This window comes from Bufo gargarizans, chromosome 6 (genome assembly GCF_014858855.1).
Source record: "Bufo gargarizans isolate SCDJY-AF-19 chromosome 6, ASM1485885v1, whole genome shotgun sequence".
Taxonomy (NCBI): Eukaryota; Metazoa; Chordata; class Amphibia; order Anura; family Bufonidae; genus Bufo; species Bufo gargarizans.
Window position 1 is genome coordinate 288,473,706 of NC_058085.1, and position 17,744 is coordinate 288,491,449.

The window sequence follows — 17,744 nt, forward strand, 5'->3', positions numbered from 1 at the left end:
TAAATGCACAACATAAGTATAGCGTAAGTGCTTCCTAGACGTGCCAGATACCTCTCTTCATGTACCCCAGGTTGAGAACCTAGGCTCTGGACAATCCCATGTACAATATGTGCATTACATGGACAGCCATTGACTTCAATGAAAACTGTACAATTGTATATTTCTCCTGTGGAGGCGCTACAGAGGAACTGAATGATTGCTGGTCACCGGAGGTCCCAGCAGTGGGAAACCGTGTGATCAGGTACTGTACAGGCTCGGACAGGCCCACAGGGGTACAGGTGAAACACCCGGTGGGTCTCTGAGCAAGGTTGGCCCCTAGTCTCCCACCCCCTGCACAAGTAGACTTACTGCACTACATACATACACTCACCTAAAGAATTATTAGGAACACCATACTAATACGGTGTTGGACCCCCTTTTGCCTTCAGAACTGCCTTAATTCTACGTGGCATTGATTCAACAAGGTGCTGATAGCATTCTTTAGAAATGTTGGCCCATATTGATAGGATAGCATCTTGCAGTTGATGGAGATTTGAGGGATGCACATCCAGGGCACGAAGCTCCCGTTCCACCACATCCCAAAGATGCTCGATTGGGTTGAGATCTGGTGACTGTGGGGGCCATTTTAGTACAGTGAACTCATTGTCATGTTGAAGACTGGAAAAATGGTTTCTTAAACAGTCCAATTTTGGTGAGGTCATGCAAATTGTAGCCTCTTTTTCCTATTTGTAGTGGAGATGAGTTGTACCCGGTGGGGTCTTCTGCTGTTGTAGCCCATCTGCCTCCAGGTTGGGCGTGTTGTGGCTTCACAAATGCTTTGCTGCATACCTCCGTTGTAACGAGTGGTTATTTCAGTCAACGTTGCTCTTCTATCAGCTTGAATCAGTCGGCCCATTCTCCTCTGACCTCTAGCATCAACAAGGCATTTTCGCCCACAGGACTGCCGCATACTGGATGTTTTTCCCTTTTCACACCATTCTTTGTAAACCCTAGAAATGGTTGTGCGTGAAAATCCCAGTAACTGAGCAGATTGTGAAATACTCAGACCGGCCCGTCTGGCACCAACAACCATGCCACGCTCAAAATTGCTTAAATCACCTTTCTTTCCCATTCTGACATTCAGTTTGGAGTTCAGGAGATTGTCTTGACCAGGACCACAACCCTACATGCATTGAAGCAACTGCCATGTAATTGGTTGACTAGATAATCGCATTAATGAGAAATAGAACAGGTGTTCCTAATAATTATTTAGGTGAGTGTATATTCAATGTACAGCACCTCAACCAGCCTGTGTTCATATTAAAGGCCTGATAGATTATTATAGAAACTCCCCAGTGTATTATTATAGACACGATCAGAGCTGAGATGACTTCTAGGTATAGAGGAAAGCTGCTAGTGTCCTCTTCTCCCCAGGACCTACCTTCTCAAAGTTACTGCAGGGACCCCCATATTCCATCATTTGGTAGCATCCTGCTGCTGTGTGAGCAGGTAATATTAGAATGTATCCGTACGATGGGCCCCCAAAATACATTTTCCTGGTGGGCCCTAGACACCCCAGTCAGACACTGCCCACATAAGTCATATAGCAGGAGAATGAGAAGTTACTCAATATCCTCAATGACATGTCCCTATTAATCGGATCCTGGCAGTGAGATGGACAATCATCCAGTACCAGCAGCTCTGGTTTCTGAAGGATCTGTATGGAAGGGGCTCGTTCTCAGATGAGACACGCAGAGCTCTGTAGTAGTCGGCGCTGTGTACAGCCGCAGGATTGTGCTGTCATTCATTCCTAGAGCGGTCGAGTGACTTCTACTCTCTGGCTGCAGTCCCATGTACACAGCTAACTATGTGTCACTGACATGTTTCAGGTGCACTAAACCCATAATCTCCCTGATGTGCTAGATACCGTCTCATCTAGGACTCGGCCCTCACTCTATGTATCCCGTCACAGCTTGACCCTAGCTTCCCTCCTTTGATCTGGCTGTAGTTGTATAAGAGTGTGTATTCATGACTTCTGGGTGGACAAAGTGAGATCTGCATGCACAGATATCTGAATGGTTTCAGTGTGGACCCTCAGAAAAATTGTCATGGAAAATCACGATGATCCGGACTCCAAAACCGAGTCTGACATCTAACATTGAAATATCGCACTTGCAAGCATGCCTTTACACAGACTGGAAGTGACTAAAAGGTGTTCTTATACAGTATATGGCCTCATGCACACCACCGTATGTAGTCTGCAAAACACGGATCCGCAAAGTAAGGATGTGACGTCCGTGATGCATCTGTTTTTATTTGTGGACCAATTGACTTCAATGGGTCCGTGGTCCGCATTTGCAGCCAAGAATACAACATGTTCTATCTTTTGTAGAACGGAAATACGGATGCAGAAAGCACACAGACGACATCTGCATCCGTACGTCTGTTCCGCAAAAGATAGAACATATCCTATACTTGAAGTCAATGGGTCTGCAAAAAAACGGATGCAATACGGTGGTCATCTGTATTTTGAGAACCACAAAATACATACTGTGGTATGTATCAGTGATGGTTAGTTCGCAGTGTTCGACAGCGAACACATGCGGGCTGCCATGTTGACTCACCTGTCCGGCGATGCACAGGTAAACCCTTACCTGTGCCTGTGCCGGGAGCCGGTCTGAAATCAAATGTGGTCACCGGGAGCAGGCAGTTCCTAGAACAGCCCAATGAACACCCCCGGCGGCTGTTCTCGGAACTGCCTGCTCCTGGTGACGGCATTTGATTTCAGACTGGCTCCCGACACAAGCACAGGTAAGGGCTTACCTGTGCATCGCCGGACGGGTGAGTCAAGATGGCAGCCGCATTAACACTGCGAACTGACCATCACTAGTATGTGTGCACCCTAAATGTGATTGCCCCAAGATGCTGAGAATCTTCCAAATTAGACTGATGCCAGACTTTAGAACCTGACAATGACTAAGGGTAGGTTCACACCTCCGTTTAACTGATCCGGGAGCCTGATACGGTTCACCGGATCCGGCTTAGCCGGATACTGCCGTCAACCACCAGATCCCATTGACTATAATAGGATTGGGTGGTGAATGGCAGTATCCAGCTATGCCAGATCTGGTGAACTTCGGCAAGATGTTCTCTGCCGGAACTGCCTGCCGGATCATTTAGACAGAGTGGTGAACCTACCCTTAGTAGGGCACTTCCACACAGGACACATATCGGTGCAGGAAATCCAACACACATGCGCTACAAATCCACAGCATAAGGGTGCATTTACACGACTGTAAGTGTTAAGTGGTCCGCAAATTGCGAATCCGCAAAACACGGATACCGGCCGTGTGCGTTCAGCATTTTGCGGACCGCAGATGGCCGGCGCTATATAGAGAATGCCTATTCTTGTCCGCGTTGGCGGAGAAGAATAGGACATGCTCTATAGTTTTTGGCGGGACCGAGGAACGGAATAACGCGTGCTGTACGCATCTTTTGCGACTCCACTGAAATGAATGGGTCCGCACCCGTTCTGCTAAATTGCGGAACGGATGCGGATCCATTTATACGGTCGTGTGAATGCACCCTAATCCACATGAATACAATGCAGTTTTAATGTACCTTTGCTGCGAATTTCACCCAACGTATTGCAAAGGGTGAAATCAACTATGGAAATCTGCGGCATAAAGTGACACACTGTGGATTTCATATCCATACCACAGGATTCTGTGTGGAAGTTTTCGGAAGGGTGAATGAGATTGTAAAAATCCCACCTACCTCACTGCCTCGGTATATGTTCCCGATTACCTCAAATATTCCTGCTGCAGAAAGTCTGCAGTGGATCTGCCCCGTGTATACATACCCTTATGGTATACTGGTACTGTTATAGGTGAAGTACCTTTTAAATAAGTATAGTATTTATTATAGTGTTATCATCACATATGTAAGCTCTTTTAAGAAAGTGGTCTCCGACTTGTGGCCCTCTAGTTGTTGCGAAGCTGCAACCACCGTCATGTCCAGGCAAACACAGGCTCTCATGGCATGATGGGAGTTGTAGTTTTGCAACATTTGGGGAGCCATAGGTTGGAGACCACTGTTATAGGACATAGACATTTGCTTTGTACCTTTGGTTTGATTTTGATTAAGGCAATGTCTGCTTTTTCATCCACATCTATGATTTTAGCATCATACGTGGACCCGTCACTGCGCTCCACTTTTAATCTTTGCTTGTTTGTGACCACGTGAGCATTAGTAAGAATCAAGCCGTCTTCTGAGACAATGAAACCAGAGCCACTGGCTGCGGGAATTTCACGTTTTCCAAAGAAAGAGAACCTAAAAAGAAGACATGGTTGTGAGATGGTCATGACAGGACACAGGAGTCTGAAGGAAAGGTACAAAACACAATATAACTTTTTTTTTCTTCTTTTGGACTGGTAATTTATATCTGATTCTTCTTGGTGAGTATTGATATTATGTTATATGAACTATCACAGTACAACTGAGTCAGAAAATAGCAAATCCTGGTAAAAAAAATACCCTGTGTTAGTACTAATTGTTACTACAGAAGGCACGGTGCCTAAAACATAACTTTAATTGAGATCATTCATAAAATACGTTCAATAGAAGAGACAAAGAAAGAATCCTACTATAGGGATTGTGTAGGGTGCAACTAGGGGTATGTTCCAATGTTGTAGGGTTGCACCCTGCATCATTAGGGTATTCTGGGTACAGTGTAGGATTAGGGGTCCTCTACCTTTCTCTTACCACAGGAGCCATTGGAATTTGGAATACTTATATTTTCTCCTTGTGGTACCTTTATGCAACCCTCGTTTTTTTTATGACCATATTTTGCACTTTCTGGTCTCCCCTGTTATATGTATTTTATTGAATTGTCTCAATTAAAGTTATGTTATGTTATACTAACCCTATTATGCATTCTGATCATTTAAAGGGATTTTACGGGAGGAAAATATTGATGACCTATACTCAGGATAGATCATCAGTATCTGATTTGTGGAATCCAAACACGAGACACCGCCACCGATTAGTTGTTTGAAGAGATCTCCTCGCAGCTCACCAAGCACAGCACCTTACATTGTATAGAGGCTGTACCTGGTATTGCAGCTCAGCCTCATTCACTTGAATAGTACTTGTAACGCCCCCGAGTGGCATTACCACTCCTTTGCCCTGCTTCTATCTGTGAATGCTAATATAATGTTACCTTATGCATTTATTTCCAGGTCCCTAGACACTATGCATTTATAATAATGTTATCTAATTGTTCATGTAATGTGCCTGGTTCACCAGCAGGTGGCAGCAACTTTGGCAGAGCTACACTTAGAGAGAATGGAACTCACCATTCCTTTCTTCCCTCCTTTGTTGGTCAGAAGTGGGCCAGTCCTGTTTGCTACCAGAAGAAGGTAGGGAGTTCTGGGGTGTTATGGTTGAGACTCCATGTTGGAGCTGCCAGGATTCTAACCTATTCCCTGGCATAATCCAGAGTCAGACTACAGAGAGAAATTGCAGCATCCTGCAGAAGCAGAGATTCCATTTAAGTCTGTTAGCACAGCAGAGCCAAAGAGAAAATGATGTAGCAGAGTTGAGATTGTTTGCCTGCAAGAGTTAATGCTAAAGCCTGCTGGAACCAAGATAAAGTCTGAAAACCGTTTGGAGAAACGTTTATGCAAAGTAAAGCTGCCATTGAACTTCATCACAAGGTCTGGACTCAAATATGTCTTCAAATCCCTCAATTGTTCACCCTATTTGTCTGCTTCAGAGCCAATGCCTAGGGTTCCAGCGTATCCAGGTAGGAGCACTATGACACGTGCACAAAACATTAAGGGACATTATAGACCACCCTATATCACTCGGCCATTTCTACACCTGGGTACCAACACAATTTCTCTGTCCTGTTGTTACTTCATTTTAACTGGCGTCACAAAACACTTATCCCCCTTGCAGACCACTGTTGTTGCAGTACTGAGCTGCATACAGGCCATGTGACTGATGAACGTGACGTCACTGGCCTAGGAAGAGGCTGCAGCAATCACTGGAGATCCTCGGCCTCTTCAAAAAGCCCGGGAGTCGGACCTCCACCAACGAGATACTGATGACCTACTCTGCAGATACGCCATGAATACTAAACTCCCCCAAAAGCCCTTTAAAGGAGACCTGTCATGCACTGGGATTGTCCGTGCTCATTGGACAGTATCAGAGCTTTCTAGGTGCACACCCTATTGAGAATCAGCATCGGGGACCGCACCTTTAATAGAGCCACAACTAACAGTACCATTGCTCAGTGAATAGAGGGAAGAGGCCTGAAGTGGCAGCTACAGGTACGTGAAGGCAGCTGTCGTTCTTGGAGGATATAACGGGTCCCCTTTAAAGTGTACCTCCAACTATAAACATCATTTCCAGGTCCAAAACTCTATGCTGATACGTTTCACAGCCATCACTAGGCATTCTTACACCATATGTATACAGTATATACTGCTTCCAGTGGTACAGAATAATGAATCTGCATGCAGTCACACCTAAGCTCTCTGTGATGGTGGCGGCTGCGGGAGGCCAGAATTTAAATAGGACCCTGGGTTTCCTATAAGCTACCAATTCTGCGGCATAGTATTCTGCATTGTGTCATTCCTCCTGCAAATGTAGGTATACCTGGACAACTGGGTGCTACCATTCCCCTTGTCAAAAGGTTATCTCATTACCTAGTTGTCAATTTATTCATACATTTCTAGGAGGATCAATAGAGGAACAGCACCTTGTAGAGCTCTAAAAAAGGATGCTCCAGCTTTGTTATCTTGTGGGGAATACAAGTATTTACTAAAACAGACCAGTCAGGAGAGCCGAGTAGTGTACACTGAATTAAGACTGACACCTCTGATGAGCAGCTCCGTCCTAGCGCCCACAGTCCCATCCCAGTTTATCCCAGTCCCCTGTGGACTAGACTTGTGATGTCTCCTCTGTTGTCATCATTCACTGGCCACAGTGGTCACATGCGGCATGGGGACACATCATCGCAGAGGTTTCTTGATTCACAGAAAAAACATAAACCGAAGACACAAAACCTCACAGATATAACTGCGCACAACACGGCAGAGGTCAACATGAACCATGCTGAAATGTGTATACTGTCATGTCAGACATACCGCACCCGCCTTGGCACATGAACTATGTCAGGCACCACCTGGAGACAAGCATGGATATATCCTGACTGTCAACGCTAATCATACGTCCCCATTTGAACCATATTTTCACTCATTACACTAGAGAAACTTTTTTTTCCCCCTCACTATTTCCCTTTTATTATCAAAATAGCAGACTTAGGCCGAATTAGCGGTCCGTGGTATCCCGGCCTGGCATCCTGCTGAGAGCAGGAGCGCACTGAGTCATTGGTTGCTATGACGCCGTGCGCTTCATGCCGCCGCTGCACTACTGTAATACACTGGTATAGATCATAAGTGAGTGAATTACTGTAGTGCAGCGGCAGCATGAAGAGCACGGCGTCATAGCAACCAATGACTCCGCGCTCTCCTGCTCTCAGCGGGATGCCAGGCCGGGATACCACGGACCGCTCACGGTGATAAATATAGCCAATGTACAAAGTGAAATTGTATTACAGTATAATTAGTACTCACTAGACAACTGCTCATGTTTCTATAAATCTTATCCCAATCCACATGTACTAATCCAGGAACCCCACGTCTCCATCTCACCCATCTGGGAAATGACACCCTACCTGCCATGCCATGGAGCAATCCCCTGTATATATGTGATATCTTAAAGGGGTTATCCGGGTTCAGAGCAGCCCCCCTGACAGGAGCATCGGAGCAGTTCATGCTCCGATGCTCTCCTTTGCCCTGCGCTAAATTGCACAGGGCAAAGGCATTTTTAGGAGTTCCGGTGACGTATAGGGGCTCTCCATGGGGCTAACAAGAACCCTGGTGACGTCACCGGCACTGATGGGCGGGATTTAGCTCTGCCCTAGCCAGTAAAACGGCTAGGGCAGAGCTAAAGCCCGCCCCTCAGAGTCGGTGACGTCATCGAACACACTGCCGGGCGGAAGTTACTGCCCGGCAGTGTGTTATTGAAAACAAAAGAGCCCGTGCCCTGCGCGATCTAGCGCAGGGCACGGGAGCGCATCGGAGCGCATCGGAGCATGAGGGGTGAAAATAAGGGTATGTCCGGGTTCAGCTCTGAACCCAGACAACCCCTTTAAAATTCCCCCCCTGTTCCTTAGTCAAAATATCTATTAATCTATTATGTTCTACTGTAAATAACGGAGATTGACCTGTGGTAATGTAAGCCGAATACAATTGTCTATAACTAAACCAATGAATATTGCAAATACCTTCTAAGTGTAATATCTCATCTAAAAAAGTTGAGAGTTATAATTAATATCTGAATTTATTCAAAACTTATCTTGTGACATATTCAAAAAATCACCTAAGTGAACATTGCCCCAGAGTGGCGTGAAGTCTAAACCTTACTGCTTTGGAGGCGGACACTAAAATGCTGCCTGCAGCGTTTTTCTATCTGCTATGTGGTGTGAAGCGAGACGGATCCGTCCTGACACACAATGTAAGTCAATGGGGACAGATCTGTTTTCTCTGACACATCAGAAAATGGATCCGTCCCCCATTGACTTTCAATAGTATTCATGACGGATCAGTCATGGCTAAAGAAGACATAATACAACCTGATCCGTTCATGACGGATGCATGCGGTTGTATTATTATAACGGAAGCGTTTTTGCAGATCTATGACGGATCCGCAAAAAACACCAGTGTAAAAGTAGCCTAAGTAAGAAGATTCAGGATGGCATGACAAGTAGGTGCCTTCATTTGCTTCAGTTGTCCAGATTCCACCAGCACAAATATACTTTTATATCCTGAGTTATAACCAGGTCATTTAACACGGGGTCAGACTGCCATTCCCTTATCCTTTGTAGCTGGGCTGCCAAAAAATAACCTCTAAAATAAGGTGCACCCAGTCCTCCTGAACTGACAGGATAATATAGATATTTTATTTTCATTCTAACATGTTTTCTCCCCCAGATCAGATCATTTAATAACTTATCAATAAGTGAAAACATGCTATTATCAATCCAGACTGGTGCAGCCGTGAACAGGTACAGAAATTGAGGGAGGACAATCATTTTAATAAGTGAAATTCTATCAGCCATCGATAGTGGTAATTTAGACCAGATCACAATTTAAGGGTATTTTCACACTAAAGTAGAAACTAGTAGAAAAACGGCTCCAGAAAGCAATTTTCGTCCTCTTAAAAACTTCTCCTTTGATTCAGAATATTCAACAGCAGATACAGTCACTTCATATGCAGTGCTCGTTTATGCGCTCGTTTAACGCGTAAACGAGCACTGCATATGAAGTGACTGTATCTGCTGTTGAATATTATGAATTAAAGGAGAAGTTTTTAAGAGGACGAAAATTGCTTTCTGGAGCCGTTTTTCTACTATTTTCTACTTTACCGTACCTGGGGACTCACCCAAAGGCTCCTGAATACAGGTATAAAGGCCAGATACAAGGTGAGCTGGAAAAAAGTGTGCTTATTTTCACACTAGCGTTTTTCTTTCCCGGCATTGAGTTCCGTCCTAGGGGCTCAATACCAGAAAAGAACTGATCCGGCATATCCCCATGCATTCTGAATGGAGAGTAATCCGTTCAGGATGCATCAGGATGTCTTCAGTTCAGTCTTTTTGACTTTTCAGGGCGGAGATAATACCGCAGCATGCTATGGTTTTATCTCTGGCCAAAAAAACTGAACACTTGCCTGAATGCCGTATTTTTTTCCATAGGAATGTATTAGTGCCGCTTTGACGGATCTGGTATTCACATGCGCAGACCTTTAAAAATGCGAAAAAAATAAATACCAGATCCATTTTGCCAGATGACACCGGAAAACGGATCCGGTATTGCAATGCATTTTTCTGACTGATCAGGCATTTTTCAGACTGATCAGGATCCTGATCAGTCTGAAAAATGCCTGATCAGTCAGAAAAAATGACATGCGTTTGAAACAAAACTGCCTGCCGGAATCAAACAACGCGTGTGAAATTCCCCTTATAGCTTTAATTTTTTTATTAGCGGGTGGATATTAAGTGGGATAAAACCATTTATAGAGGCAGAGACTCTAATCCCAAAATACTCAAAGAATTCCTGTGGTCCCAATATCCTCACTCCCCCTGTGTTAACCAGCATCATATCCTCTAGGGGTAGCATGATAGTTTTATTCCAGTTAATCTCTAACCGCGACATACTCCCAAACTCCTCCACACTGTGAGTAATGTTCAGTAAGGTATTCGGAGTATAACCCAAACAAAATAGAATATCGTCAGCACATAAAGACACTTTTGCTACACTCCGATCTTCTCCAAAACCTCTTATTAAACCATCTTTCCTGATCTTTAAGGCCAAAGGTTCTAGGAAGAGGTTAAAAAAAAGATAAAAGGGGAGACAGGGGCATCCCTTACGCATACTTCTTGATAACAAGACAGAAGAAGTCAGCACGCCGTTGGCGCTTATTCGAGCCGTCAGATTTGTGTATAACATTCGGGTGAAATTAATGAAATGGTCCCCAATTCTAAAATACGTCATTCTTGTCCAGATGAAGCCCCACTCCACCAAAGGCCAGTGGCATCCAATGACAGGATGGAACGAAGGTCCCCCCCCCCCCCCATTACCTGCATACTAGAATAGAGGCAATTTATATTATAGTGAGTACTCTTTCTTAAGTCTAATAGACAATACCTTGGCAATAATTTTAATATCTGTGTTAAGCAGAGATATAGGTCTGTATGCACCAACCTCCAGCAGATCTTTCCCCTTTTTTCCTATTATCACAAAAATTCCCTCTCCAAGGCTGAGTCATGAATAACCTCTGCCAAGCAGGGGAGCAAAACATCCCTGTACCTCCTATATACACTAGAGAAACTTACATGCGAAACAGCTCAATGTGCACAACAGCTGGTGCAATCTTCTCCACCACATCAGCAATAAAGTTGTATTTATAGCGAGGACTGTCTGGGTCCTTCTGTCCTGTAAGAGAGAGATGTAGTGGGTTTAATGGTTGAACCTGGAGAACTGTTTCCTTCACAAGGTATAGATGATCTTTTGGAAACTCTAGGACCTTCCATGGTTATCATCAGCTTTCATGTGGCCCACATATTCCTTTTCCTCTATAAATACCATCTGCTCTACCATCATGTGCTCACAACATCAGGCCCCTGACACCTGGAAAGGCTGAAAAACTTATTCCAGGCAAAACTCATAACTGACTGTGGGGGATCTCCAGAACATTGTACCATTACTCGGAATGTTGACTTTGTTCACTGCCAGTTCAGTCCTTCATATTCACTTTCCAGGGACCTTGGCAAGGTCTTTGCAAACATCCTACTCTATCCAAAGTAGTACCGGAGTGAGATGTGGGGGTCTTTAAAGGAAAAGGGGTCCTCAGACATCTCTGTCAGTCCTGTAGACATTAAATGGAGAGCAGGGTGCCTGCGTGACACCCGCTCCCTACAAACTCCTCTGGAACGCAGGAGCTTGGAATCCCCATTCCAGTGATTGTGAGGTTTCCAATAGTGGGGCCCCCAGCAATTATACATTTACCAGCTGTCCAATGTTTTTCTTAGGATAACCCCTCTAACACGCTGCCATTAGACCTGGAAGAATGATTGGGATAGCAGTCCAGGGAAAACTCCAAGAATATGGAGATTACCCCAAGTACCAGTTTGATGGGGTTGTCTCTGATCAGCTTGGCCACTGAAGGAAAAATGTAGTAGAACATGCCAGCCATTCAATTGAATGGTGGACCATGCAATACATGGGATACGCTGGTTCTTGTGTGAGTGGCTTCTGGCTAATACAGAAGTTCCCTAAGCAAGGAACCATCCTCTGTGATGTCCATATTGCCTGTGATTGCATATATAATTGTCTTCATGAAATAATCCCTTCAACATTTACTCATTTCTGACTTCTTTTATTGGTGGCTAAAGCCATGAAGCTACATCTGACAATCCAAGAATGTTTTAGCAGTCAGATCTATACTATCTTAGCATTTATGAGGACAATCATATCTTGGCATATGTTTATAGAGAACCTGTCGCCAAAATGCAGTACAATCTGCGGGCAGCATGTTATAGAGCAGGAGGAGCTGAGCAGATTGGTATATACTGTAGTTTTATGGAAAACGAGTAAAAAAAAAACAACATGTAATTTATTAATTTAGCCCTCTGCTCTTTCTATGGGTGGTCCTACCAGTGATGGACAGCTAACTCTTCATGACTAAGCATACAGGGAAGACTGTCAATCACTGATAGGACCGCCCACATGACTCCTAAGAGAGAAAGAGCAGAGGTTTAAATTAATAAAATACAAGTTCAAGGTTCACAACTATGTCAAGTAACTCCGGTGGTCTGTTCTGGCAGACTAACAGACTACCCAAGTTTTCTTATCCAGCCCAACCAGACACCTCCAGATCCCCTTTGGCTATAGTGGGATGTAACACTATTTGTCTGGCAGAATGCCGCCATTTATGCCGGGAACCCACTGCAACCCTGTTGGATCTCATTGTAGCCAATGGGGATCTGGAGGTGCCCGGTGGTGTGCGGTGTTTCTGGATATGGTAAAATATGGAATCGTTCTCTGCTACTACTACCAGAGTTATGCACCACTAATGTGAATCTGGCCTTACTGGGTCTTTTCCCACAACAGTATATCAGTCTGCTCAGCTCCTCCTGCTCTATAACCCACTGCTGGGGCCCTAGCAGTCGGACCCCTAGTGATCAAACACTTATCCCCGTCCTGTGAACAGGGGATAAGTGTTATTCGTGGCACAACCCCTTTGCCATAACCCTGAGCAACCACTGTACGTGAAGGAGATATAGAAGGCACGTACAAGTGACAACCAGGATAACTGGTTGTCACTTACCTCCCACAGTGTCACCTAGCTTTCCTAGAAACAATAAAATTCAGAAACAGCTAAAGAGAATTCGTAAAACTGTAAGAGAACAGCATAAGTGCAGTTATCCTTACCCTGCTGGCAGTCTCCCCTCTGGATGGGGATGATGGCTGTGTAACCCTGACTCTGCTCTCTTTTGCTCTCCGCCCGCAGCTTGCAGAGGCTGCTGTATGTCTTGCCATCACTTCCACAGATGGGCTGGGGCGATGAGCACTGACAGGTTCGGGCACCCCCGAATGCACTCTTTACACAGCTTAGGGAAGAGGCACAAATAGGGTCCGCAGGTCCTTCCCCGCATCTCTCCCCTTCATCAGCAGCGCACACTGTGCAGCAGCCACAGCGCAGAGAAGTCTCTCCAGATGGGCAGTTTGTGGGTGCTGGCGGACATGAGGATGGGTCACAGCGTGAAGGGCATCGGGGTGAGGGGAGCAAAGCAGCAGGGACCCCACAAGACAAGAACAGCACTATCCAGAGCATTGTAATACTGGTACACTGCAATAGAGGGTGTACCTCTAAATATCCCCAATTACTCCTACAGGAAGACAAAAAAAAAGTATTTATTGACAGTTATACAAATGACACTGAGTAACATTATGGTTATATAAAGCACTAATGAGACCTGAACACATTTAACACAGAGGTCCTACAATGTATGCACACATATAGTAAGAGCCCCCCTTTATACACATTCATTTAGTACTATCCTCACTTAATGCACCCTTATTTAATAATATCCCCACCATATAGACATTTAGTACTACTCCCTGCTTATATAAACTTATGGAGTCATTTATCAAACTGGTGTAAAGTAGAACTGGCTTAGTTGCCCATAGCAACCAATCAGATTCCACCTTTCATTTTCCAAAGGAGCTGTCAAAAATGAAAGGAGGAATCTGATTGGTTGCTTTGGGCAACTAAGCCAGTTATACTTTACGCCAGTTTGATAAAGGACCCCATTAGTACTATCCCCATTGTATACACACTTACTAATATGCCCAGCTTATATACACTTAGTACTATCCCCCATTGTATACACAGGAGGTACTAGTACTACTTCATGCACTCGTATATAGCAGAATTCCCACTTCGTGCTCCCTTATTTAATGGGTTCACTATTACATACCCATTTATAATCCAATCACTTAATATGACCCCAGTTTTCCACACGATTTTGGGGTCTTCGAAGTACTAGTATTATCATATACAGTAAAACTTCACCAAGAGACACGTCTCTTTAAGAAGATCTCCCCCCATTAAGGCCAGAGTTTTCTATGACTTTTAAATGTTTAGGTATTTTGTGTATAATATCCTTTTCGTTAGGAGGTGATCCTTATTCACTGCAGTTTTGGGTGGTAGTCTCAAAGAGGTGTCACTGTATCTAGCATAGCCCCACTACCCTGTATATAGAGTATACACACCCTGTGTATCCAGTAGCAGAGTCCCGGAGATGCTGCTCCCTGTACAGCCCGTGTTCTCTGTGGTCCAGCTGTGATCTCCTCCCTGGTCCCTGGAGCTCGGATGTCTGCTGTTTCCTATACCGGCCCGGCTCTCTGTCCTCACAGCCCTGCACTGATTCAGCTTCTTTTATCTGGAAAAGCCCCAAAACAGAGAATTACTCCACCCCCGCATCTCATGTGAGAGAGCAGGGCAGCCAACCAGAGCACAGCGCAGAGTACAGCAGCACCACCTGCATTACAGCACTGGATACTGTACAGCACCGGGTACAACGCTTCACACCACTCAGTACATAGAGCACAGTGTACATACGGTATAGCACTGGGTATAACACCAGAGCACAGCGCAGAGTACAGCATGCAGCACCACATGCATTGCAGCACTGGGTACAACGCTTCACACCACTCAGTACATACACCACAGTGTACATACGGTACAGCACTGGGTATAACACCAGAGCACAGCGCAGAGTATAGCATGCAGCACCACATACATTACAGCACTGGGTACAACGCTTCACACCACTCAATACATACAGCACAGCGTACAAACGGTACAGCACTGGGTATAACACCAGAGCACCGCGCAGAGTACAGCAGCACCACATACATTACAGCACTGGATACTGTACAGCACTGGGTACAACGCTTCACACCACTCAGTACATACACCACAGTGTACATACGGTACAGCACTGGGTATAACACCAGAGCACAGCGCAGAGTATAGCATGCAGCACCACATACATTACAGCACTGGATACTGTACAGCACTGGGTACAACGCTTCACACCACTCAGTACATACACCACAGTGTACATACGGTACAGCACTGGGTATAACACCAGAGCACAGCGCAGAGTATAGCATGCAGCACCACATACATTACAGCACTGGGTGCAACGCTTCACACCACTCAATACATACAGCACAGCGTACATACGGTAAAGCACTGGGTATAACACCAGAGCACAGCGCAGAGTATAGCATGCAGCACCCATACATTACAGCACTGGATACTGTACAGCACTGGGTACAACGCTTCACACTACTCAGTACATACAGCACAGTGTACATACGGTACAGCACTGGGTATAACACCAGAGTACAGTGCGGAGTACAGCATGCAGCACCACATACATTACAGCACTGGATACTGTACAGCACTGGGTACAATGCTTCACACCACTCATTACAGCACAGTGTACATACGGTACAGCACTGGGTATAACACCAGAGTACAGCACTCAGTACATACAGCACTGCATACTTTACAGCACTGGATACTGTACAGCATTGGGTACAACACTTCACAACACTCAGTACATACAGCACAGCGTACATACGGTACAGCACTGGGTATAGCACGTCACACCACTCAGTACATACAGCACAGTGTACATACGGTACAGCACTGGGTATAACACCAGAGCACAACACTCAGTACATACAGCATGCAGCACCACATACATTACAGCACCGGGTACAACGCTTCACACCACTCAGTACATACAGCACAGTGTACATACGGTACAGCACTGGGTATAACACCAGAGCACAGCGCAGAGTATAGCATGCAGCACCACATACATTACAGCACTGGATACTGTACAGCACCGGGTACAACACTTCACAACACTCAGTACATACAGCACAGTGTACATACGGTACAGCACTGGGTATAACACCAGAGTACAGCACTCAGTACATACAGCACCGCATACTTTACAGCACTGGATACTGTACAGCACCGGGTACAACACTTCACAACACTCAGTACATACAGCACAGCATACATACAGTACAGCAGTGGGTATAACACCAGAGTACATACAGCATCGCATAAATTACAGCACTTGGTACAATACTTAACAACATACATACAGTACAGCACTGAGTATAACACCAGAGTACAGCACCTCATGCATTATAGCACTCGATACAACACATCAAAACACTCAGTACATACAGCACAGTTACATAAAGTACAGCACTGGGTATAACACCACATACATTACAGCACTGGATACAACGCTTCACAGCACAGCGTACATACGGTACAGCACTGGGTACTAGGGATTAGCGAATTTCATATTTTGAAATTCATTTTCGGTTCGTGTTGTGGTACTTACTGAATGCATGGAATGCATAATGGAATGCCTTTATAGGCATTCTATTATTCATTCTGTCATAATAGAAGTCTATGGTCTGCATAACGGATCCGTCCGGTTTCCGTTATGCTGGAGTCCTCTCCTGCATAAAGTAAACCGGACGAACCCATTATGCAGACCATAGACTTCTATCATGACGGAATGAATAACGGAATGCATCTAAAGGCATTCCGTTATGCATTCCGTCATGGTCCGTGGTAACGCAATCCATAACGCAATTCAGTAACTACCACAACTCATCCCTTGGGGAAGGATTTACAGTTAATGGCACCTTTCACACTTACAGTATATAACCGTTCGACAGTCCGCATTCCTTAGTCCAGGAATTTTACAGCTGATTGTGATACTTTTTGCATGTGGATGGTTTGTAGTCTCTGGTGCTTACCATACTTTCTTGCTATGTGTGTGGATGGTTTGTAGACTGAGACGCCTACCACATTTTTTTAGAGCTTTCCACGCCTGTGATCATCTTGCAAAGGTTGCAAAGTGTTTAGAAAGAGCTTAGGGACCACTACTCCTATTATCATCACTGTTGCCGTTTGCCTATATACAGCTATTGGGAAGAGACTGCACTGTGACTTGCCTTGGAAGGATGTACTACAACTACCATTCTGCCCTTCGGTAAAGAGAAACTTGTTTATTTTTTACAATCGGCCTTGGTTACGGATTCCAGCTCCATTCCCTTGTAGCATACCAAACCACAGGGGAAACACGCGAGGCTCACGGTGGGCCGATGGGTGCAAAAGTTCATGTACTCACGGTTAGCAGATGCCTCCCTGGGCTGGCGTACAGTGGAATGGAAGTCAGCATGAAATCCTCCAGGGCACTCGGTCGCAGGGAACACCAGCCAGATGGAAGTTGAGGTGCCCTTGGTGGTAAGTGGTGTTAGATGCTTTTGCGGCTGGGCCCCTGGTTCGTGATGCCAGCACCGCTAGAAACAAATGTTGGTGGTAGTAGTTGAAATGATAATATAGAATAAGGGAGACTAGAGCTTTTAACAAACTCCCAGTACTTTACTGAAGCTGTTCCACAGATCATCAAGGTATGCATCAGTCATTTACATAAAGGCAGCTTTCACAGGGATTCACATTAGTTTCCAGAAGTTGCATAAAGAATCGTCCTCTATGACAATCAGTCTTTCTCTCTCTTGTTT

General features: G+C 45.0%; 1 protein-coding gene across 1 annotated transcript in view; it reads right to left on the reverse strand.

Moving 5' to 3' along the window:
- HTRA1 (HtrA serine peptidase 1) overlaps positions 1-14,540 on the reverse strand; it is a 33,377-nt gene extending 18,837 nt beyond the window's left edge. Inside the window, exons 1-4 of the mRNA XM_044298608.1 lie at positions 14,385-14,540; positions 13,041-13,498; positions 10,943-11,042; positions 4,104-4,311 (exon numbers count right to left, since the gene is read on the reverse strand). Of these exons, the coding sequence (XP_044154543.1) occupies positions 4,104-4,311; positions 10,943-11,042; positions 13,041-13,443 (711 nt within the window). The 5' untranslated portion in view covers positions 13,444-13,498; positions 14,385-14,540. The remainder of the gene's footprint in view (positions 1-4,103; positions 4,312-10,942; positions 11,043-13,040; positions 13,499-14,384) is intronic.
- Between the last annotated feature and the right edge of the window lie 3,204 nt (positions 14,541-17,744).